The sequence below is a fragment of the Arvicola amphibius genome, chromosome 12 (assembly GCF_903992535.2).
Source record: "Arvicola amphibius chromosome 12, mArvAmp1.2, whole genome shotgun sequence".
In the NCBI taxonomy this organism is placed as follows: Eukaryota; Metazoa; Chordata; class Mammalia; order Rodentia; family Cricetidae; genus Arvicola; species Arvicola amphibius.
In genome coordinates this window covers 154,682,096-154,706,253 of record NC_052058.2, presented here as the reverse complement: position 1 = coordinate 154,706,253, position 24,158 = coordinate 154,682,096, and the positions used below count along the sequence as shown (strand labels likewise).

The following is a 24,158-nucleotide window of genomic DNA, read 5'->3' as shown; positions in this document are numbered from 1 at the left end:
TGTTCCTGTCCTGAGGTTCATAATATTGTCACCTCTGTATGTCACTAAGCATCTTCAGAAACATCATTTCTAGATAAAATCAAATTCACAGGTTCCTAGTGGGCATGTCTTTCCTTTTTGGGGGGATCACTATTCAAACCTACAGATAGCACAGGAAAATGACGTGAAGGGGTCTCATAAACTGAGCAGCTGTGTAACCAAACTCTGTCTCTAGTGTCTACGTAGAAACCACACAGAAAGGAGACCCTTGGGGCCTCAGTTGCCCCAGGATCCCTCACGTCTGTGTTGCTTTGGCCCTGCAGGTGGATGGCAGGAAGTACCATTGCTCAGAAGATGGAATCCAGGTAGTGGTGATTGACGGGAACCGAGGTCATGTGGTGAGCCACGGGAGCTTCAGAAGTGCCATCCTGCAGGGTATACCCTGGCAGTTCTTCAACTATGTGGCAGCTCTCCCTGACAAGTGAGTCTGTGTCTCAGCTTTTGGCCTGTCCAGGAACACAATAGATTCCTGGCGAGGGCCCTGTCTGTCCTGTCCATCCCCTCGTGATACTTGCCAGTTGGGATGATCTGTGCCTACTGATTGGGCCTATCGTGTGGGGAGGCCCTCATGCCCGTTGCTGCTCCCACTAGAGGCATGGCTGCTGTGGATGTAGGTCAGGCGAGGCATGGAGGACCTGCTGCCTCACACCTTGGAAGGCTGCCTGACCCTCTGCCCCCGTCACAACACTCTCTCCCAGTGATCTCATCCCCGCCCACGCCTCCAATAGGATCCAAATGCTGGTGGCTTCTGACGTTCTCCAGCTTGGATCTCTTTCCTAGACCCGGAACGTTCCTATCCAAGGGGTGCTTAGAGGATGCCCCCCTAGATGTCTCTCGTGGAACTAAATTCTCCTCCCCTTGCCTCTCCCTTTCATCCTTTAATCGTCCTCATCAACCACTCCTGCTGTTTTTTTCTAAATCATCATTCTCCCAGACATTTAGACCAGAATCTGAACTTAATCCTGGGTATCTTTCTTCCAACCCCATATCCTAACCCAGTCCATTGGCCTCCCACCTGGTCTTTCTCCAGTGTCCCCTCTGTCCCTGTTGTTCAACCAACACCATGACCAGGGTTCCGAACCAACTCTTTTCTTCCCATCTCCAATACTGGAAGTTAGTTTGAGCTTCTTAAATGTGAGGATCCTTGGGAGCCTCTCCTCACCTCTTTTCAAGTCTAGCACAGCTGGGTCCCCATCCCTGAGGTCTTCCCCATCCACCCACCGTCCTCCAATGGAGCACTTCTTGAACCAGAACCGGGAGCCTTGGCCAATGCCCCGTCAAGGAATCTCGCTTCTTGATAGCGGCTCCATAATGGACTTAATTTACGCTTGTTGAGTCCCTGGACTGTCACGTGTGTGTGGAAAACCCTCTGCAGCCGCAAGCTGGTGGGGGAAAAGGCCCTGTGCAATTCGTGTGGCCCCTGTAACACTTAGGTGCTTCGTAAATAGTCAAAGAGGGGAGGGAGACAAGGGCCCATCCGGACATATCTCACGGCCCTGGGGGAACTGGACTCCACGTGCGATTCTGGAGAACAGGTTTTGCTTGGTCACATTTGGTATCTGTTCTTCCCACAGCCAGTGTTCCTTTCACATATTTACATGTATGTATGTGGAAGCACACGGGTGTAGGTGTATATGGGTATGCACGCATGTGTATGAAAGCCAGAAGACAACCTTTGGTGATTTAGGCACTTGGGTTTGGTTTTGGTTTTGGTTTTTGGTTTTTTGAAAACAACAACAACAACAACAAAAACCTCTCATTAGCCCGGAACTCTCCAAGTAGGTGAGGCTGGCTAGCTAGCAAACCTCAGGAATCTGATGCTTGTCTCCAATTTCCCTAGCACTGAGGTTCTAAACACAGGTGCCACCACACCTGGCTTTATTTGACATGGGTTCTCCCCAGCCCCACTCTTCAGTTTTCATGCACAGAGTCATACAGAGGAATGCAGCTTTCCAAGTCGGGGAAGCACAGTTATTGTCTAAATCAGTAGGTCTCGGGCCTTATTTTGGCCACAGGACTTTTTCTTGAAATGAACCAGAACACAGAAGCTGGGAGTGAGAAATAGCCTCCAGAGCTGCTCTGTTTGGAGTTGGGTGTGGGGCTCCTCACTTTGCACATCCCTAGGAGAAAAGTCAATAGTCTCAGTCAGTCTTTGGCTGACATAGGAGAAACGTAGAAATGTAGTCTTTGGCTGACAGTGGATACTCAGACAGGAAAGGGTACCTCCAACCCCTCCCTGGCTTCCTGGGAAGCAGCGATTGGGTGGGGCTGGAGAGGTGTTTCTGTTCTGCAACTCAGACCCAGGCTTGGCCTATTCCACCTTCCCCTACCCATCCCCAGGACCACCACTGTCCCCAGGGCCCCAGCAACTCACACCATAGACACTGAGAATAGCTTCTGGGAACCCCTCTGACCTTCCACCTGCGTGAGACTATGTCAGCAGGCCCAGGAGCTGAGTGGTCAAGAGAATAATGTACCAGGCAGAGAGACGCTGATATAAACCATACCAGGAGGCTGCGAGATGGGCATGCCTAGCTCCGTGCCCCTCTTCTGTCAGCTGGCCCAGATGCCACCCTGAGTGTATGACCTTCCTTTGAGTTCCCTGCCACAGACCTTAAGTGTTTATTGAGTCTGAACAATGGAGAAATTTCCTCCTGGGAGGAGAGCCTGAATCCATCCCAAGGGTGTGTTTGCAGTGAATTCTCTCTCGCTAATGGGCCTCATCTTGCCAATCCCTTGGGCCTCCACCTTTGAGCCTTCTTAAAGAGCCCAAGACAGCCTCCCGGCTGCCCTCCCATTTTCCCTTATTGTACACTAATTTTCTTTCTGCTCCCAGTGGGACAAAGCTGGGGGTAAACGCGAGTTCCAGAGTCCCATACAGTTTTTCCATGTCTGGACTGTGGTCTGTGGTCTCAGAATTCCATGGAGTTGGGAGTCGGAAGCCCTGTGGGGCTTCTGCCCTGTTTCTGTTCTGAGGGCGGTGCTCACTCCCCATGTCTGGCCCAGCATGAGGCTGCTGCTGAGGAGACTGTTTTCTTTGGGACCTAAATACAGCCCAAAGCAGGAAGAACAGCCTTCCCACTCCCCCACCTAGACTTTGGCAAATTGGATTCTCTGCCCCTGCCCTCCTGAACGACCCCTCTGGGAAGCCCTCACAGATAGTAACTGTTTGGTCAATATCCCATTGACAAAATCAAACTGATCTTGCCCGACCAGAGAGGATGGTGACACACAACAGAGCCCATTCTGGAAATGCAGTGATTACACGGTGTTCTTCCCAGAATGCTCTCAAACTGGGTCACACTCTTCCTGCAGCTGAGAGGAGGCTGGGCTGTCCCAAGCCCAGTTCCATCCACAGAAACCACTCACACAGACCCGGGGCTTCACGCTTGCTCAAACATTAGGGCCTGCGCTCAGATCCCAGCAGCAGCATAAAAGGCCAGGCATGGCCACACCTGTACCTATAAACTGTGGGAGACAGAGACAGGAGGACCGCTCAGGTTTGCAGGCTGCCAACCCAGCAGAAGTTTCCGTGGGAGGCTCTGTCATAAGGGAGTAAGGTGGAGGAGGGTAGAACAAGGCATCTGACATCCTCCCCTAGTCTCTACATGCGCATGACACACAGATCCACACAAAGAAAGACGGGAAGAAAAAAGAGAGAGAGAGAGAGATAAATATGGGCTCCACCGGGAACCTGGCACAGGGCATGGTCACTGTTCTTACAAATTCAGCCAAGATTGTGGGAACTAAGCTTGTCGGTCAGAAGGTCTGCCGTGAGTTGGCAGAAGGGTCCCTAGGGACTCCCAAGCAGAGCCACTAAAGCAGGTCTCCAAGGCTCCATGCATCAGGCACCCTCGATGGCTGATCTTTCCTCTTCCCTTGCATCCCCATTCTTTGCTCCCTTCTTTGCTCCCTTCTAGCTGCCTTGGCTTTCTCCATCACTGTATTTCTGTTGGTTTCTATCCCAAACATGGGTGAGATTATTTGAATGAAGAAGTACATATTAAATGGGCATGGTCATGTATGCCTATAATCCCAGCACTGGGGAGGCAGAGGCAGGTGGATCTCAATGAGTTTTGAGGCCGGACTGTTCTACATAGTACATTCCAGGCCAGCCAGGGTCACATAGTGATACCCTCTCTCAAAAATAAATAAATAAATAAATAAATAAATAAATAAATAAATAAATAAATAAATAAATGAAAGAAAAGGGGGAGGGAGGGAGAAAAGAAGGAAACAAATGCATAACTACATACAAAGATGTGAAATAGCATTAAACTATGAGAAATTGTCTTAGGGCTTATATTTTTGCAAAAAGACACCATAACCACAACAACTCTTATAAAAAAAAAAACCCTCCAACAAGGCCATGCCTCCTCACAGTGCCACTCTGAGATTATGGGGGCCAATTACACGCAAACTACCACATTAATGCATCTCAAGTAGAAATGCAATGTCTTAAATAAAACGTGTGTGTGTGAGAGAGAGAGAGAGAGAGAGGAGAGAGAGAGAGAGAGAGAGAGAGAAATGCTTATGAAGTCACTCTGTGAGCACCTGGTATGGCACCCTGAGAGAACATGCTCCTTACACATACTCTCCTACAAATAAGAGCAAGGAGCCCTCTCTAGGCTTGAGAAGGCCAGGGACACCAGATGTTGGGGGCTACCTATCACCGAAAGGAAGGAGTACATTGGCTAAGACAGAGGGAAGGATACCCTTTCTCAAGTCCCTGGCCAGGCCCGGGCACTGCACCTCAGGTTCTACCCGAGGCCAGCATCGCTCCCACATACTCCTCGCTGCAGTTTCCTCTAATTCCTGCTGTCTGACCAGTGCCTTCTTCCTCAGTTCCATAGTTCTTATGGCATCCAAGGGCAGATACGTCACCAGAGGCCACTGGACCAGAGTGCTGGAAAAGCTTGGGGCAGACAAAGGTCTCAAGTTGAAAGGTGAGTCGGAGTGAGGTGTAAGCTGACCTCAGAACCGGGGGCAGATGGGGTGGAGATACCGCTACCCTTACTGCATCTGTGACACCCTTTCCCACGAGGCTTGGGTACAGCCCCAGAATCCTCAGCAACGCCAGGAGCCTACTGGCCTGGTGCCAGCTGCTCACCATCCCTGCACTTACAGCGCATTTCATTTTCCCTTGGGACCAGACACTGGCAGAACACTTCCAAAGCTTTTTGCCCCCTCCACTCCACAAGCAAAAGCGCCATCATAAACTGCCCTTGTCGGACCGTTCAGCCTGGTTAAGGGCCTGCATCCCCCTCATAAGTCTGGCTCATGTCTGCTTTTGTAGCATCTATTACAGTTGGAAAAAATTCTTGTCTTCTGAGACAGGAAGAGAGAATTAAATCCCAGAGACTCTCCATGCTTTTTAGGGTTGCACAGCGCCTCTTCTGTGATGAAACCCATCCCAGACTTCCTGGAGATACTGGACAAAGCCAGCCAGCTCTAAATATCCACCTGATGCTCATGTATCATAGATTGTTCAGAGCGAGACCCCGGGGAGATTTAAATGAGAGGGAGCAGATGTGTGAATGTGAATGGTAGCTATACCATGATAGCTACCACTCAGTGCCAGCCTCGCACCGTGATGAACTTTAAATAATTACCTCGTGCATTGACAAATAACTCGGGCAGTGGGCATGGTTCCCTCCACAGAAGAGGAAGAATTCAACAGTTACCTAGGGAGATGCTTGCTTGGATACGGACCCTACCTTCCTGAGCCAGGTTCTGACTAATTATGCCCTGATTATAATGAACATCAAAACCAGCTACCCATCATGTGAATACTTATCCCATTGTAGCAGGCAGAGAAAAATCCTGAAAGATAAAAGCCTACCACAGCAGCCAGTAGAGAGAGGGAACCTTGCTTCCCCCTAGGGCTATTTCCAGGCTTCTGTCTGTTAAATTAAGATGCTGTTGTCCAGGGCTCAGATATACAATGACCAGCGTCAAGTGCTACTTGTCCAAGGGGTGATAGATGTGCACTGTATTCCAGCCTGAGCCACTCCTGATGTAGACATGGACCTCCGGGTCACTGGAGTGCAGGGCAGACACCATGCAGCACGGAAGCCTAAGAGCTGGGGCTCTACTCAGTCCCACATTGTGTGTCGTTCAAGTCCTGGGTAGATCCTTCCTTCCTAGAGCCACAAAGTGACAGAGCTGAGGATGAGATCTTAAGGACAAATGCCACCGCTCCACAGGGGGGAGTCCTAGGCTATGGAGACTTTCTGGTGCCCGTAGGTCAGCTGGAAGGCAGGCAGGCAGGAATCCTACTGGCACTCTTCCCTCCCCATCCTGTTGTGCATGGCTCTCCTGTAGCAGACAGAGCCTCTGCCCCACTGAGGTGGCAATGAGACCCAAGTGATACCTACAGGCCCCATACAAAAATCCAATCTGAGCACCAGCTGGGCTGAGAGCTTACCCAAGAGGGACATAGCCCAGTGGAGCTGGGAAGGGATTGCTTCATCAGGGCAAAGGATGCTGAAGGGGAATGCTAGGGCGTGGCAGTCAGCGTTTTCATCTGCTTGCTTTCTCTCTTGACAGAAAAAATGGCATTCGTCGGCTTCAAAGGCAGTTTCCGACCCACCTGGGTGACTCTGGAGACTGACGAACACAAGGCCAAAATCTTCCAAGTGGTGCCCATCCCGGTGGTGAGGAAAAAGAAGTTATAAGGACAGCTGCCACTTGTCAACACCCCAGGCTAGACTCCTACGGCGGCCGGGGACAGGATGGCTGGGACCCCTGGTTGTCAGCCCCACTCGGCTAAGGCACAGATATCAAAGACCTCGGTGCTGCCACCTGCCCCTAACTCAAGTCTACCTGCGGCAACCCTGGGCAGTGTTGGCTGATGCTATGACCTCTTCTTGGGTGCTTCTCTCCTGTCTGTGCCTCGTCAGGAGAGACTCGGGGACCATACAAAGAGACCTGGGTTGTGCTGGCAGCAAACAGCCACTGGGGCAGGAGTCTGACCCCAGATAGGAGGGGGTCCAGATGATGGAACCACTCGCAGATTTCCACAGCCACTTGCGGACACACTAAGTGGCAGATGGAGGGAAGGCCATCTTTACTCCTGTAAGCGTGAATAAGGCTTCTTGGGATTAGGAGCTGGCATGCAGACAGAGCTGGCCAGAGTGGCAGACTGTGCTGGGGAGGAGATGGAGTCCTCTGTTCTGAGAGGCTCCCTTTTCAAAAGACTTCAGCTGGCACATTGGAGTAGGACTAGGTGGCTCGTGGTGGCCCTCCCTGGGACTGCAGAACTCGACAGTGTCTTGCTCTGTGCCTCGAGACCAGCAGTAGAAGTCATCATTGTAGCTGACATCTCTGCTACGAGGGCCCTTGATACAGGGGGTGGAGAGGCGAGAGCTCACACTTGGGAGCCTGGGCTCAGCAGGTGACAGGCAGCCAGGTCTTTGTACACTCTGACACCAGGATGAGAATCCAGAAAGAAAGTGATGCGGTTGACAAGTGATAGATCAGAGGAGGGGAAGTTCACACTAACCAGGAACATGGGGGAAGGCTTCTTCTGGGGTGCCGTGGTGCTGGCAGGAGGGAAGGACAGATGGTAGAGAGAGATGAGGTGGCCTCTGTCGTGGTTCAGAGGTGGAAGGCCTTCCTGCCACCACCTGTAGCCTCTGTCACGGCAGGTTACCGTGCCTTCTATGGCTGACCCACTTGTGATAGAGAAGCAGGATCGGCAGAGGGAAAAGGGCTGAGCTGCCGTGGACAGAACCTAGTTCATGGTGGTCTCCAGCCAGCCCCCTCTGACTCAGAGAGGGTGGAGTGAAGTTCACAGACCTGAGCCTCTACAATGGGCCTCCAGAGTCTACTCTCCTCCAAGAGCGGAGTAGACGACTCCAGGATATCTGAGCATGCTCACACCACGGTGAACCTGGAGTGTCAGAGATTTCCAGAGAGGGCCTTGGGGACTCCTCGAGGACCACCTAGTCCTGAGCTTTGCGCCTACATCTGAGGAGAGTAAGACCCGAGATGGGGAAGAACCACACGACCAGATCCATGAACCCCAATCTCAGTATACACTGCCACATCATGGCACCTCAGCAGCTAGCCCTGGGGTGTCCAGTGCTTCTGAAGGAGCTGCTGGAAGGGGGCATATCCCGTGCAGGGGGAGAAGAGGCCAGAATAGAATGATCTTTTGTAAAGGGCTTTTTCATCTTGCTCCTCAGTGCACACTGCCCGCTCTCCTCCAGGTAGTAACCCTGACATCTCTCTCTCTTCATACTGCCTGCCTCCCTTGGGCATGGGCTGCTCATGACTGTGGAACCCTCTTGGTGCTATTGTATTCCACAGTGGTGCTGGAAAGCCCAATGGCTATCGTCCGGATACGCCAATGCTCTTTCTGGTAGGCCAAACTGGCTTTTCACGGGGATCTGAGCGTGGTTGGTTCTGGCCCAGGGTCTCTCAGCTAGTGTGCACCCTGTCTGAGCAAATAGCTCGGATGAGCAGAAACTATCCATGTTTGATGCTCTTCTGGGGTATCAGGTGTTCCCTGGGGCTCATGAATGGCATGGGTCCCCTTTCCTCCCCAACCACAAATTCTTTCAAAGACTTTCTTGGTCGTCTTTGCCCAGCGGTGCCAAGGAGCCTTAGTCCCTGAGCCAAATCCCAGAGGGTCTTTCCCACTGAAGGGGTCTTCCAGCTGCTGGGAGGTGTTTGGGGGACCCAGCGTCTTAAGACAGGGTTGCTTCAGTGGCCAACATCAGAGGAAAGACCTCTTCTGGGGAGAGGAGTGGGAGCGGGGAAGGGTATAAAAGTGACCTCATCTTTTTCTTCTTGAAGCTTCATTGAATTTTCAATGCGAGGGGCTCACATTGTGAGCCGCTTAAGATGCGATCAGTTTCCGGTGGCCGTGAATGTTGAATGTCTTTGGCTCGGTTCATTTCAGCAAATACCTATTGGAAAGTTCTCCAGGTTTGTACATATGTTGAACAGTGCGGGGTTCTGTACAGAGAGGGATCTTTCCTAAACCATCCACCAAGAGTCCCTATCCAGGCATTTCCTTGGTAGTACAAATGTCTTTCTTGCTTAGAAAGTTGCTTTGTCTCTTCTGTTCATCAGCATTGCCACTGATTTGGGGGCCTTTGATTGAAAGGCTCCTAAGGGCTCATCTTCCTGTCAGCTAAATAGCTGGTCCTTTCTCGGAAATTGGATGTACAGCATGTTTTGTATGTAAATGTTTCTTGTAGGTGTCACCATGAACAAAGGTCTATTTTCTATTTATTTATTATATATGTACTTCAAGAAGTCACTGTCAGAGGAGTGAAGAATCATCTTAAGTATTCTGTCAGAGGATGTCCTTTGGAGCACTGGGAAGGGGTGTGCCCAGAGCCAAGGACATCAGCTCTGGTATGGAAAAATTCTGCTGTACCATATAAAACATACAAAGAATGTCATTGTCTTGTCTGCTTGGTTCATTTCCTGGGACAGCGAGTCTTGTGTTAAACCAGTTGTCTGTGGAAAGTAAAATGGAAATCGCCCAAGTCTGCCCCACTTACTTCCTGGTCTTGTTCCCAAGAGCCACTTGCGTATCAGAATCCCACCTTGCTTGCATCCCACAGGAGCACTGGGAAGAGCAGAGGGGAGGGTGAGCTGGCAGAGAAGACGCCATTTGTGTGATCAGGCAAAGACACTTGCCTTATCCCCATGTCCCTAAGCCACAGGACGTTCTCAATTCTCCCCCTCCTACTGGGGAGTCTGGGGGAGGCATCAGACTGGGGAGCCAGAAGACCAACTGTCTTTCCTCTCAGGTTCTGACCACAGGACAAACTCCACATCTGAGAGGGGCGTGGGCACAGAGGTGGAGAAACAAGGCCCTGAACCCCAGACAAGGGTTAGGGATAGGTGAAATGGGCTCCGGAGGGGTGTGAGGAGGCACACTGAGCAGAGTGAGATGGGTCTGAACCACTTGTGGATATTGACATTTAAGAACAATGTAAAATACAGTTTCTTATCTGTACTGGTCACACTGCAGATTCTCCACAGCTGGAGGAATCTAGTGAGCATCATTGTTGACTGTGTGAAATAAAACATGTCCACCACCATGGAACGGTCTCCTCTGGATACTGTTCAGAATGCTGCTTAGACTTCCACATTGGCATTTTAAAAAAGAACATCTGTGCCCCTAGTGTGAGCAAAAGAGTGTGAATGTGGATGTATACAATCCACTTAAAGGAGCTGGTTCCAGGTTAGTGGTGCTAAGCTGTCTGTAAACAGTTATTATATGAGCCATCGCTGAATACACTGTGTAATCAATACAGTGAATACACGACCCAAGCCTTCAGGAAATATCATCTTTGAGTATAACGGCTCAAGTCTGTAATCCCAGCATTGGGGAGGATGAGGCAGGAGACTGGAGAGCAGCAGAATAGAATGTACTATGGACTGCTTACTTAGTGCCTCTACAGTTCCTCCTGCTGGGCTCCTGGGGACTGTGTCAGGAGCAACAGAATGTCCCCTGGGTCCACTCTGGCCAAGTATTGTTTCTTTAACTTTGGATCCTCCTGGGAGTTGCAAGGTCCTATAGAACCCAGTGGGTAAAAGTATTTTCCTGATGTCCTCAGTTTCATCCCCAAAACCCATGTACTGTTACACACACAACACACACAAACACTAATAAATACAATTTTTTAAAAGACCTAGTCTCAAGGAAAGACAGGAGAGGGAGGAAAAAGGAGAACAAGGACACATGGTACAGTTTTTACAGAAGACCAGAGTTTGGTTCCTAGAAACCAAGTTGGGTAGATTACAATAGCATGTAACTCTAGCTCTGGGACGTTTGATGCCCTCTTCTGGCTTATGTGGGAACCTGCACTCCCATGTACCATACATAAACACACAGAGACACAAGCACAGACACACAAACAGATCGTCAAAAATGAACCAACGGTTGGAGAACTGGAGAAATGGTTTGATGGTTTAAGAGCACACACTGCCCTTCTGGAGAACCAGAGTTTAGATTCCAGGACCCTTGCTGGATGACTCACAACCATGGGCAACTCCAGCTCTGTAGGGGTGTGGGAGGGGGCGTCCAACACCCATAGCCTCTTTTGGCCTCTGAAGATCTGCACACTTGTAGCACCCTGTGCTGGCTAGTTTTGTGTCGACTTGATAGGAGCTAGAATCCCCAGAGAAAAGGGAGCCCAAACTGAGAAGATGCCTCCATGAGATCAGGCTGTAGGCAAGTCTGTAGAGAGTTTTCTTAAACAGTGATTGATGGGGAAGGGCTCGGCCCATTGTGGGTGGGGCCACCCCTGGGCTGGTAGTCTTGGGTTCTATCCAAAAGCAGCCTGAGCAAGCCTTGGGGAGCAAGCCAGTAAGCAGTACCCCTCCATGGTCTCTGCATCAGCTCCTGCCCTGCTTGAATTGCTACCCTCGTTGTTTTGGACGAGGAGGAAGGTGTGAGTGAAATAAACACGTTCCTCTCCAAGCCGCTTTTAGTCTTGGTATTTCATCACAGCTATAGCAACCCTGACCAGGACATACGGATGTATACATAAAGAGAACAAAATAAATCTCTTTCGTTATTTAATTAGGTACGAGGGGATGTGCGATGTGTTCGTGAGTACTTGGAAGGCTGCCAGCGGCCAGCCTCAACAACATTACCTTTCTTCTAGAGTGGAGGCATTGGGAATTTAGAAATACAGTAAAGAATACAAAGGTGCGAACAAAAACAATAAAACGCAGAAACACATAGGACGGTATCGGGAGGGAATGTCAGCGAGTACTGAAAATTCGTCCGCGGAGTAGAACAAAAGGACTCTGCATTAACATACAAATTGAAAGTCATGGGGTCCATTCATAGTTCATGCCCTAGACCAAACACTCTGTAGGCAAACCATTCCCTGGATAGGATCCCAAATTATTGGAACTTAGTTGGCTCCTTAGACTTTTGTTTTAGGTTAACCAATTACTTCTCTATTTCAGGAGCCCGAGGTCTGGCAACTAGCCACACCTGTTGACAATAGCCTTGAGAGAGGAGAGCTCTGATTTACAACCAGGTGGGACCTTTGAGTTAGAAGCCCAATCTCCAACTAAAAACAAGTTCTAAAGTCTCCGACCTTTGGGCCTCTTTGGGCCTCCACAGAAGGCGAGAAGATTTCAGATTCTCCTCTGGAACCAGAGTTCCAGGCTGTTGTGAGCTGCTTCATATGGGCGCTGTGAATGGGATCTGGGTTCCTCTGTAAGCACAGCCCCTGCTTTTAACCCCCCTAAGTCGTCTCTCCTGGTCAATATGCCGCATCTTAAGTAAGCCCAGAATAGTCGCCCGCATGGTCCAGTGTGGCTCGCTTTGACAGTCACCTAGAGTATAGGATACAGGCTTGCCATGGGTGTGACAAATGGGCTGCTTAGCCATTATGACACCAAGGCTGAAGCATCAGCAGCTGTCCAGCTACTACCCCATCGCCACCCCCTACCCTGTCATCTCCCAGATCCTCAACCCACTAAATTCATAAAGAAAAGGGACTAACCAGTCTACAGAAAAACTGGTACTAGGTACCACCCAGAATAAAAGCAGAAGAAAATAGGCCTGGCATCCAAGTGCTTGAGAGGGATGGGTAGCACTTGGGTGTGCTCTTCCTCAAACGATGCCATTGAGGTGTTCTCCCGATCAGATGTCACAGCACTAATGTGGAAAGAGGAAGAAGTGTCAGGAGAAGAGCTGGCAGCAAAGCCTGAAAGAACAGAGATATGGAAAAGGCCTTGTAGATATCGAACCTGCCAGAGGGCAAGGCTGGGGTCCCCCAGGAAGCCCCTGAGAGTCCTCAGAAAGGAGGCTGGGTTTCTGTAGCAGACTCCCAAAGAGCACAGGCAGGGGAGGGAGCAGGTAGGAAAAGCCGGGCAGATTCTCCTTCTTCCCCGTGGGAGGAAAGCCTGGTATGTTGTCCTAGACGTTGATAGATCTGTAATTGCAGGTTGAAGAATGCAAACAAAAGCTAATGATGATCATTGGTCCTACTCAAAATAAGTCGTCTCCATCCCAAACCACTGCAGAAGATGAAAACAAACCAAATGCAGTCTTTCTCGGAAAGGGGGCAGAAGAACCACCACGAGAAAATACAGGTGACCTCATGGCCTGTGGGCAGCGGGCAAAAGGGATCCAATCCCAGAAGCAGCACGAATAGCACAAAAACAAGCTGCCTTGTGAACAAAGACCTAGAGAGTTGTAGAAGGTAATGGTTAAGAACACTTGCTGCTTTCCTCCAGAGGACCGAGTTAGGCAGTCAGAACGCTATAACGCTGTCTATAATGCTGGCTCCAGGGTGCACATACTCACATGCTGGCACACATTTATACATAATTAAAGATCATAAAAATAAATCTTTTACAGAGACTAGCTGATACAACTATGTCAAAGTATTAAAACTAGGTAATACTGAAAGCAGATGCACTAGGAGATGATTTAAATGTGTATCTCCTAAGAAGGAGATGACTGTCTTTGCACACCTGCTCACCTGAGTGTCTCCACACCCATTCTCATCCCACACTGTTTCACTCAGCTCCTTGTGTATTATGAAACACCATAGGCAAGATGCTTTCTAAAGCGAGTGGTTCATGTAGCTCCCGAGCGGTCATTCAAACACACGATGTGGGCCATGACAAGGGCTCTCGGTGCCGGGAGGCTGGTGCACACTGGGTCTACTTGGTCTCTCTCCTCAACAAGCAATGACTTTAGTCTCTTCCCCAAGCCCGACCACTACACACCTTTTCCCTCCTCTTCTTCCTGCTCCTTGAGCAGGACTTCACTGTATTTATTGCCCAGGTTGATCTCAAACTTGGGAGCTTGTGAGTGCAAATGTTCCCACCTCCTGCCTCAACTTCCCACATACCCGGGATGACTAGATACTCCCGACGCTTTATATATATAGTTATTTCCTACGTATCAGTAAGATAAAAGAAGAAACCACCAAAAGCATTCAAGCATTCAAGCCAGTTTACAGAGGGGAAAATTGAAGTGTCAAAATTCCACCTCTGTATGCGTCTTCTGCAAGAACAAGATACTGCTTGCAACAATATCTATTAAACAATTAAACAAGCAAGTTGTAAAAAGAACTAGAAAATGGATAATTAAAATTAAAGTAAGAGCTAGACACTCCTGGATAGTGATGTTAGAAAAGAATCACCTGGAGCAACTTTTCTGCAGAGCAATTCAGCATCGTAGAAAAACAATTTCCAAAAGCATGCAGATTTTGGCTCCAAAATTTTGGCTCCAAGATTTTTTTTTCCCCAAAGAGCATGCTCCAGTGAGGCAAAGGATTTATGAAAAGATACGTGATATGTGGGCGTGAGCATCTTGAAATACTCCAAACAGTGATCAGAGATTGGCCATTTCAGCGCCCCTCCCAACTGAAAGAGTCTGGTGACTACGGAAACGTTGGCGGCTATTAAAGCTACCATGAGGGCGCAGATCACACTACTCAGCCTGGTTTTCGTGTAGTCAGAGTATTCCCATGACAAGTCTTTGAAGAGCAGAAAGAGCCCATTTAGAATACATTCAGCATTGCAAACCAATGTCCTAGGAAAGAGCTTCTTTTCTTTGACCTATTAGTTAGTTACCTGGGAGTTTAGCCCAAGGTGATACAGCCTAGGTATATAAGTATATACACTGCAACATTCTTCTGAGCATTCAATAGGTTTAAAGAACCTGCATCTTCAGCTACACGGGACACACCGAGTTAGTTGTTATTCTGCTGTGCTGATAAAATACTCTCATACAGGCAACTCAAGGAACGCAGGGCTGACTTTTTGGATTAAGATTCTAGAGGAATAGACCCCCATGAGGGTGGGAAAGATGTGGCAGCAGGAACAGGAAGCAAATACATTACATTTCAAAAATCAGGGAGAGAGAGAGAGAGAGAGAGAGAGAGAGAGAGAGAGAGAGAGAGAGAGAGAGAGAGAGAGAGAGAGACAGAGACAGAGAAAGAGAACAGGGAATGTAGCAAGCTTTCTTGTTGGACTATCTTTGGATCACCAGTGCCCAAATAACAATGTATTGTTATTAACTATGAAAACTGGGTCTTCAGCTTAGGTTCATTTCCAGTGTGTTCTTACAACTTAACCTATTTATATTAATCTACATCCGGCCACATGGCTCAGTTGCCTCTCCGAGTGCGGCACGTCCAACTTGCTCTGGGTCTACTCCTTGGGCCTAGATTCCTCCTTCTCTTCCTCTCTGTCCTCAGAATCCCACCTATCCTTTCCTGCCTAGCTATTGGCCATTCAGTTCTTTAGTAAACCAATCCAAAGGTGTCTTGGCAAATCCACGTCTTCACAGTGTATGAGAAGATTATCCCACAACAAGGAAACAGGGCAACACTCTCAAAGCCCTCACCCAGTGACATCATTCCTCCAACGAGTTTTTACCTCCCAAATATTTCATGTTGTTGGCAAACACCACCACCAACTGGGAATCAACCAAATGTTCAATTATATGAGACCATGAAAGCCATTTCTCATTCAAACCTCTATACACATTTGTACTCATACGTACATACCCACACTTAATATTCCCTTACACTCATTCACACACTCATTTCCCCCTTATACACATATACGTACACTTTTCCAAACACACACACACACACACACACACACACACACACGCATGCATGCACGCACAATTAGCTCTCTCATCTCTACCTCGGGTTCTGCTCCCATCCCTCTTCAGCCTGGTGCCCATACCTGCTTCATTCTCTACTTAGAGAATGTTCTGGGAAATTTCCTCCCCACACATCCCTGGGACAGTCTCTAATGAGTTGGCATCTCATGAGTTGGCTTGTATTTGGTAGGAAATTTCCCCTGGCCTCCCGGGGACAACGCCTCTCTTGCGGGTATTGCAGCCCTGCAGCCCTGCTAGCTCGCAGCTGCCACTGTGCGCTCTGGTGGATGGATTCGATTCAGGCCTCTTCCTATGCCCCACTGTCTCTGACCCCAGAGCTTTGCACCTCCTCCCCCTCGTCTGTGCCTCTCAGAACGCTAAAGAAGTAGGCTCAAAGTGGCAAAGTGTCAGAGAGATGGCTCAGTGGTTAAGAGCACTGCAGACCCAGGTTCTGTTCCTAGTGCCCTCCTGGTGGCTCCCAAGTATGTAACACTCGATGCCTTCTGCTCTCTATGGCCACCAGGGAGGAAAAACATTCATATACATAAAAACAAAAGTCTTTTTATTTTAAATGGCAAACTCCTGGTGGACTATACCCAACTCCAGCTGAGGTCCAGAAAGGTCACACATTTTGGCCCAGAAAGCATTGTGATGTATACTACTAAGAAGAGCTCAAAGACAGAAATGTCCATCCTCACCCTGCAGTGGTTCAAACACAGGAATGTGGGTCTCAGGGAATTCACAATGAAGGTCTGTCCTAGAGGAGGCAGGGACCTCCTTGCACTGGGACAGGAGGCCCATTTGTGCCATTTTTTTTTTTTTGATACAAATTTCAAGTTCAGAGGACCCAACTCACTGCTACTCATAGAGGTTAATCTGTAGAGCTTCAGAGATGATAGCCACGGTCACCAGCTTGGGGCCTAACTGTGTCAGGCCTGGCTGGAGTCTGCCTCCCTTGGAAAGCACACGGGCCGGCAGGAGCAGACTCAAGCAGATACATGCCCTCCCCGCATTATATTTAGGACAGCCCCTCAGGCCCAAAGCCAGACCCCTAAGTCATTGATTCTGGAATGTTAGCTGGGGGACCTCAGGAGATCTTGGAGACTAGACCGAGCTCTCCGAGTACAAATGAAGTAAGGGAGGGGTGATTATATGAACAAAGGAGTCAAGACCATGATGGGGGAAAGCCACAGAATCAGCTGACCCGATCACTGACTCCAGACTGACAGATAGGGAATCTACATAGGACAGAGCTAGGCCCCCTGAGTACAGGTGACAATACTAGGCCCCCTGAATACGGGTGACAATGATGTGGCTTGGATAATATATGGGGCCACTGGCAGTGGGACCAGGATCTAACTCTAATGCATGAACCGACTTTAACTGACTTTGTGGAGCCCATTCTCTTTGGAGAGACACCTTACTCAGCCTAGATAGGACAGGGTGGGGTGGGTCCTGTCTCAAGGAGGTGATGGGACAGACTTAGATGACTTCTTAGGGGTGGCCTTACCCTTTCTGAGAAGCAGATGATAGGGGGTGAGGTAGAGGGAGAAAGGTAGAGGGAGGAGAAGAGGGAGGGGGAACTGGGATTGGTACGTAAATAATTAATTTTTAAAAAGCTTTCTGGGTTTGGTGGTGAGAAGCTAGCAGGTGTCTGGCATGTAGGCTGTTGAGGTCTACAGTGTTCAGAAAGCCCAGGTTTTGTGTGAACTCAGCAAACTCCCCGGAGATTCTGCCAGCTCAGAGCTCCCCAGACTGGAACCCTGTGGAAGGGCTCTTGACTCTCTGGCTTTATAGCACTGGGTGGGACCACTTGAAAATCTGCCTGCTGGAAATCTCTCTGTGTCAGCAGTAATCACAGTCAGCCTGCAACCTCCTGCTAGTCGCGGAAGATTCCGGGACTCAGCAAGCAAGACCACTTCACCTGGGAGTGGAGGCCTCCGCCACAGGCTCAGTCAAGTACCACAGTGGTGGGAACAGCAAGCTGTCCTGCCTGGAAGGAAGCTGTGTTATCCGGGAAGATGACCGTCCTTCTAGAACAATCTCTGTGGCCAATGCAGTTCTCCATTCCAGTCATTTACTTGGGGTTTAAAACCACAGAAAATAAAGTCTTGGTCCTCTGTCCTAGCTACGGTTTCTACTGCACCACCACCGTAAAAGCAAGTTGGGGAGGAAAGGGGCTTATTCGGCTTACATGTCTGCGTTGGAGTCGTCATTGAAGGGGTCAGGACAGGAACTCAAATGGAAGGAACCTGGAGGCAGGAGCTGATGCAGAGGCCACGGAGGAGTGCTGCTTACTGACTCCCTGCGGCTTGCTCAGCCTGTCTTCTTATTGAACCAGAACCACCATCCCAGGGATGGCACCACCCACCATGGGCTGGGCCCTCACTCATCAATCACTAATTAAGAAAATGCCTTGCAGCCAGATTTGCGGAGGCATTTTCTCAGTTGAGTTACCCTCCTCTCAGGTAACTCTAGCTTGTGTCAAGTGGATGTAAAGTGAGCCAGCACACCCTCAGAAGAATGCTGCAGAGGGGATTGCTATGACTGGGAAGTTTAAATTGAATTTAACCCTTCAAACCCTCTTTGTATGCACCTATCATTAAAAACAAACAAACAAGAAACAAGAAAAGCTGTCTTAGTGTTCTATTGCTGTGAAGAAACACCATAATCATGGCAACTCTTATAAAGAAAGCATTTAATTAGGGACTGGTTGACAGTTTCAGAAGTTTAGTCCACGATCACCGTGGCAGGAAGCATAGTGGCATGCTGACAGACATAGTGCTGGAGAGGTAGATAAGAATTCTACATCTGTATCTACAGGCAGCAGGAAGAGTGAGAGAGAAACACTGGGTCTGGCTTGGGTTTCTGAAACCCAAAGCCCACCCCAGTAGCATACTCCCTCCAACAAGGCCACACTTCCTAATCTCTCTCAAATAGCTCCACTTTCTAATGACCAAGCATCCAACTCTTTGAGCTTGTGGGGGCCATTGCTCTTCAGAGCAGCAGGGATGCTGTGATGATAATATAGGCGTTTGGGTGGGTTAAGCTTGCTTGACCCTCACAATGCTTCTCCAAGGTAGAAAGTGCCTAGGGATACGCGGAGGCAACAGCCTCAGTGACTTGCCTAGTATGGTCCAGTTTACGAAGGCAGAGCTGGGCCAGCTGCTCCAGCAGGCCTCAGGCTAAAGGCTAACCAACACCACCTTCAGGGAGAAAAGAGAGCCAAGGACTGAAGACCTATGCATAGCAGGTAGAACGCACTGTCCAGAGCTGGCATGTCCTATCCTGCAAAGACATCTGTACATGCCAGAAGGAGGGTCCTGCCTGTCTTCTTCACCTCCATACCATCAACCTCAAGATGCCCAGGATCAGCGGTGCCAGGGAGTCAGGGAGTGTCTGGGCCCGCAAGCAGGTGAGTCTGCAGAGAGGTCCATGGAACAGAACCCCAGGTAAATTGGGTGAGCTAGGGTAGACTTTAGAGGCCAAACACATGAGTTCAAATCCTGTCTTTGTCATTCCTTTGTGGTTGGACGTTGGAGGGGGCAGAATGTAAATTTCTCTGGGCTTCAGTTTCCGTGTGTGTGTGTGTGTGTGTGTGTGTGTGTGTATACAGAGAGAGAGTCTACCACATAGAGCTGCTGAGAGTGATATAAATTACTTTAAATGTGTTGGGTGGTGGTCACATGCCATGATGCTTGCTTGTAAGTCAGAAGACAAATTTTAGGAGTTGGTCCTCCCTTCCACCTAGTAAATCCTCAAGCTCACACCCAGGTCATCAGTATGGTGTGTCAGGTTTCCTTACCCACCTAACAGTCTCACCAACCTAAATAAATTTATGTACCCACAGGGGTAAAACAATCATTTGTATTTCAAAGAGAAATTGAGGGACAGGGGTGCAGGCAGATCTTTCACAAGACACTTTGAGCGCGGCTGAGCAATGAATAACTGCGGGGAAAATTCTCCCCAGAGGACTGGTGGAGAAACCGACAGGCTGGCGCGGCAGCCAGGCACAGCCAGTCTCTGCTGCCCTCTAGTGGACTCAACGCTCAAATTGCAAATCAGCTCCTGAATGGGAAGACAACGTTGAGAGTAGTCGATGTAAACCACTTCCCAAGAGCTGTTTTGTTTTTCAGACTGTAAAGAGAACATAAAACTTTACATTAATGGTTGGAGCCTTTTTTAAAAATCAGTTTTCACACTTCTATTGCCTCAGTCTCTCAAGTGCATGAACTTCAGGGGTGTGCCGCCACCTCTGATTGACAGGAGTCTTCTTGGGAAGGAGGCGGAGCTCTCACTGCCTGTTACGTCACTACCCTTTTTGCCTAGCCCACTCCCCGGTAACTGTATCATCTCAGCTGCGGGGCTGCTCTGAGCGTGGGCGTAAGCGCTAAAGCCTAGAACAGCAGTTGTCAACCGAAAGTGTGTGCGTGGGTGGAGGGTGAGGGTCAAACGACCTTTGGGTCGCCTAAGACCATATTTACCTTATGATTCAAAACAGTAGCAAAGTTACAGTTATAAAGTAGCAACGAAAATAGTTTTATGGTTGGGGATTGCCACACATGCGGAATTGTTGTAGCGTTAGGAAGGTTGAGAACTACGGGTCTAGAACATGCGGGCTGCTGCGCACAGCTTTGCAATGGAACCGGTTCCCAGTTCTTCCGGGCCTTTGCCTTTCAGACTCTGTGAAAGAAAATCACAGTCTGATCGGATGAAGGCGATAAAACGGGTTTTAGTCAGGAACTATTGCAACAGAAGACAACACTCTGAACACAGCATGAGCAGCTGGGATTTGGAGCTGAGGCAGGGTAGGGTTGGTGGATGAAGATGGTAGAGGATAAACCCGGGGTGAGGGATCCTGGCTTGCTGGGTTCTTGCTAAAGCATCGTGTCAGAGGTGGCAGGGGACGAAAACTTCCCCAGATATCTGCCTCTGCTGTATCTCTCCACTGTGGCTGGATGCCTCCCGTACACAGAGGTTGAACAGTCTGCTGTACAGCTTCGGTCCCTTGTTGCTTGATCCCATGTGCTAGGGCAGAGTATCATGGCTGTGGAAGCATGTGGAGGAGGTTGTTCATAGAAACGGAACCAGAGAGGAAGGGGTTGGGGACCAGATATAGTCTTCAAAGTCACGCCTCCAAGTGGGCTCCTTCCTCCCACTGGGCCCTATCTTCTAAACTTTCCAGAACATCCTAAAATAGTGCCACCAGCTGGGAATCATGCGTTGACCACATAACCCTGTGGAAGAATTTCACATTCAAACCACAGCCCATACGAAGTGCGGTCAGTTGTCAGGGGTAGGGGATTCTAGAACTGACTTGACAGGCTTCTTGCTAAACGGGGCAATAAAACATTGCCTTAGATGAATGCTAAAGACTGAGACCTAGTGAGCTTGAAGGAGCCTGGCTGAAGGTTGGTCAAGGAGACTCTCTGTGAGATTCCATTTTAAAGGAGTCAGAACTTCCTAACCTTCCAGGCTTCCCACTGGAAGGCTCACAGGTCTGCAGCTTTATCATCAGGTCTCACAGAAAGGAGTTAATACCTGGGTACCAGAATGACTGTGTACATTACTGCAGATAATAAAAGAGAAAAAACGCCACCCGCCCCGAAAAACTTCCATCAGAAGTCCCAAAACAAAAAAAAAACAAAAGAAAAACCCACCATGGTGATTCGTACTAATAACACCAGCGCTTAGGAGGCTGAGGTGCGGGGATTGCAAGTTCAAAGCCAGCCTGGATTGCACAGGAATAGCTGGTCTCAAAAAGAAAACCAAATGTTATCAAGCTTGTCTGAGCCTCTTTCCTTCCGCCTCTTGACTCCAATTAGCCTGTGGAACCCATTTTAGCCCCAGTCATAAGTTAGTTTAAGAAGAGCCCCCCGCCCCCCGCCATTGTTGATAGCTAATCAAATTCCTTAGTCACGGCCACTCACAGACCTGCGAGTTCGAAATCTCTAGCTCTCATCACCGTGTTTGCCGTTGAGGCCCCTCTGTCCCCTATCCCTTGTTGTCACAGGGTAGTAAAGAGCTTAGATCTCACGCAGCCTCGTGTGGCTTTGAAATCTCTGTGCAACGGAGGGTGACCTTAGATTTCCAATCTTCCTTCTGGGATTAGGGGCACGTGACTCCACACCAGTTTGTGTGGTGCTGGAAATCAAACCCAGGGCCTTGTGCATGCTAGGGCTTAGTGACTTTTCTGTTTCTACAACAGGACACCATGAAAAGGTCAACTTTGACTTCCGGTTCCAAAGGGATAGTAGTCCGTGGTGGTGGCGTGGAGGGAGCGGGTGCCGGGTGGCTGGAGCAGCAGCAGAGAGAGCTCACATCTTCAGCCACAAACAGGAAGCGGAGAGAGTGCACGAGAAATGCTGTATGCCTGATCCCAGTGATGGATGAACTTCCTCCAGCAAGGCCACATCTCCTAAACCTACCCAGTGCCAACTGGGGACCGAGTATTCAAATACCCAAGGAAATGGGGACGTCTCGTTTAAATCACCACGCTAGTCACACACTCTGTGAACCAACCCAAACGCCCATTCTAACTCCTTGCCATTATTTTAGTGTGTGTGTGTGTGTGTGTGTGTGTGTGTGTCCCTCATACATGTGGACATCAGAGGACAACTTGCAGGAACTGCTCTTCCGTTCCAGAGAGCACACTTAGGCTGGCAGGCGCCTCCACCCGCTGATGGAGTCTACTCTTCTCATTCTTGCCATTTTTAGTGTTTTTCATTAACAAAGATCACCAAGATTAAAAGGCAGAAGGTAAATTATTAGCCAGGTGAAGTGGCACACGTCTTTAATCCTAGCACTCAGGAGGCTGAGGCAGGCAGATCTGAGTTCAAAGCCAGCCTGGTCTACATAAGCAAGCTCCAAGATAACCAATGGTATATAATGAGACCCTGTCTCAAAAAAGCAATTAAAACAAAAACAACCTCTCTCAAAAAGAAGGAAAGAAAGAAAAATGGAAGGAGGAAAAGGAAATTATTTCACAACAAAAATTGGCTTTTAAAAATATATTTTTTTTTGTTTTGTTTCTTGGTTTTTGTTTTATTTTTTTCAAGACTGGGTTTCTCTGTGTAATATCCCTGGCTCTCCTGGGACTTTCTTTGTAGACCTGTCTGACTTGGAACTCACAGGGATCCTCCTGCCTCTGTCTCCAGAGTGTTGGGATTAAAGGCGTGCGACACCACGCTCGGTCAAAACTTGTATTCTATTATGTGCGGTGAGGGAGGGTGTGCACACCACATGGCGGGCACGCCAAAGTAGAGTCAGGTCTCTTCCTCCACCAGGTGTGTCTGATGATCGGCGCCAGGAGGTCAGGCTCGGCAGCGCCTTTGCCAGCTGAGCCATCTCACTGGCTAGGAGCTGGTTTTCTCTAAGCACAGGGGGCAGGAATCTCACTCAATAAAGCCGGCAGATTAAGCCAGGCTAACGTTATTCACCCCTTATAAATTATGCCTGGCACCTAAGGGATCCATAAGGGTGTTTTGTTTGTGTTTTGCTGAGTGGACAATGTGGCCCTGATCCCACTGGGCACCTGGGTTGACAGGTCTGCTCCCATGCTTCCAGAACGGGGTTGATTGGTGCAACCCTTTCAGGAAGTGGTAACAGAGTAGAAGATATCTTTGCCTCGGTAACCTTCAAATTAACAGAGGACTAATTTCAGTAGGGACTATAACAGAAGTCACTTCGCAGCAAGGAATGAGCAGTGACCAGTGCAGGCCCTGTGTGCTCCTCTGTCCTCTCTTATGTGTGGATTGAACTAAACAAGGCAAAGCTGGGGAGGAAGTAGAAGTCAGAAATGCAGAAGCTTCTCCAGACTTGCCCTCAGGGATCTTGAACTCTCAGAACTCAATAGCAACCGCAATCAACCCAACCTGGGGCAGAAACTCAAAGCCAGGCTAGATAGATGCCTTTGCAGGTGGGCCTTCCACCTAGCTGTCCGTCACAAGAACTCAGCCATTCAGTCAGTCTCTGGCCGAGGAGGATCTGACTTGTCAACCTCATATAGGATGCCCTGAGGTCGGGTGTTCATCTCTGGTCCCCATGGCCATCCAGGAAGTGGAACAGCAAGGTAGGTTGAGCAGGCTGGCAGGGTGGCTGGAGCCTTGGGCTGCAGCAATACTCAGTCTCTTACTAAGACAGACAGGAGGCTGTTGTGGGCTACCCACCAGAGACTACTCAGACCTGTGTGTAAACCAAGAGAATTTCCTACCTAGCTGGCCAGCACCTACACCAGTTTTTCAGATCCCAGTGTAGCCCCAGACCTTTCTTGGGGTGAGATTTTAAGCACAAAAACCATATCCTGGGATGACATACTTCAGTTAACAAGAACGGTAAGCCAGAAGCAGAACTACGGAAACCAAAAAGCAAGGTTAGTACATTTAGAGGCTTTCCGGGAGCTATGGACTTTGATAGAGGAGGTCTCTGTTTTCATTTTGGCAGGTGGTGCTGTCTACATCCTGAGTTTTATGGCCTGAATGGTACTTCCATCACGGAATCA

General features: G+C 49.1%; 1 protein-coding gene across 1 annotated transcript in view; it reads left to right on the top strand.

The window, feature by feature from the left end:
• The window catches only part of LOC119802504 (cell migration inducing hyaluronidase 1), a 67,521-nt gene extending 60,805 nt beyond the window's left edge, over positions 1 to 6,716 (top strand). Inside the window, exons 31-33 of the mRNA XM_042054059.1 lie at positions 303 to 460; positions 4,885 to 4,985; positions 6,589 to 6,716. Coding sequence (XP_041909993.1) covers positions 303 to 460; positions 4,885 to 4,985; positions 6,589 to 6,716 — 387 coding nt within the window. The remainder of the gene's footprint in view (positions 1 to 302; positions 461 to 4,884; positions 4,986 to 6,588) is intronic.
• The last annotated feature ends 17,442 nt before the right edge of the window (positions 6,717 to 24,158 follow it).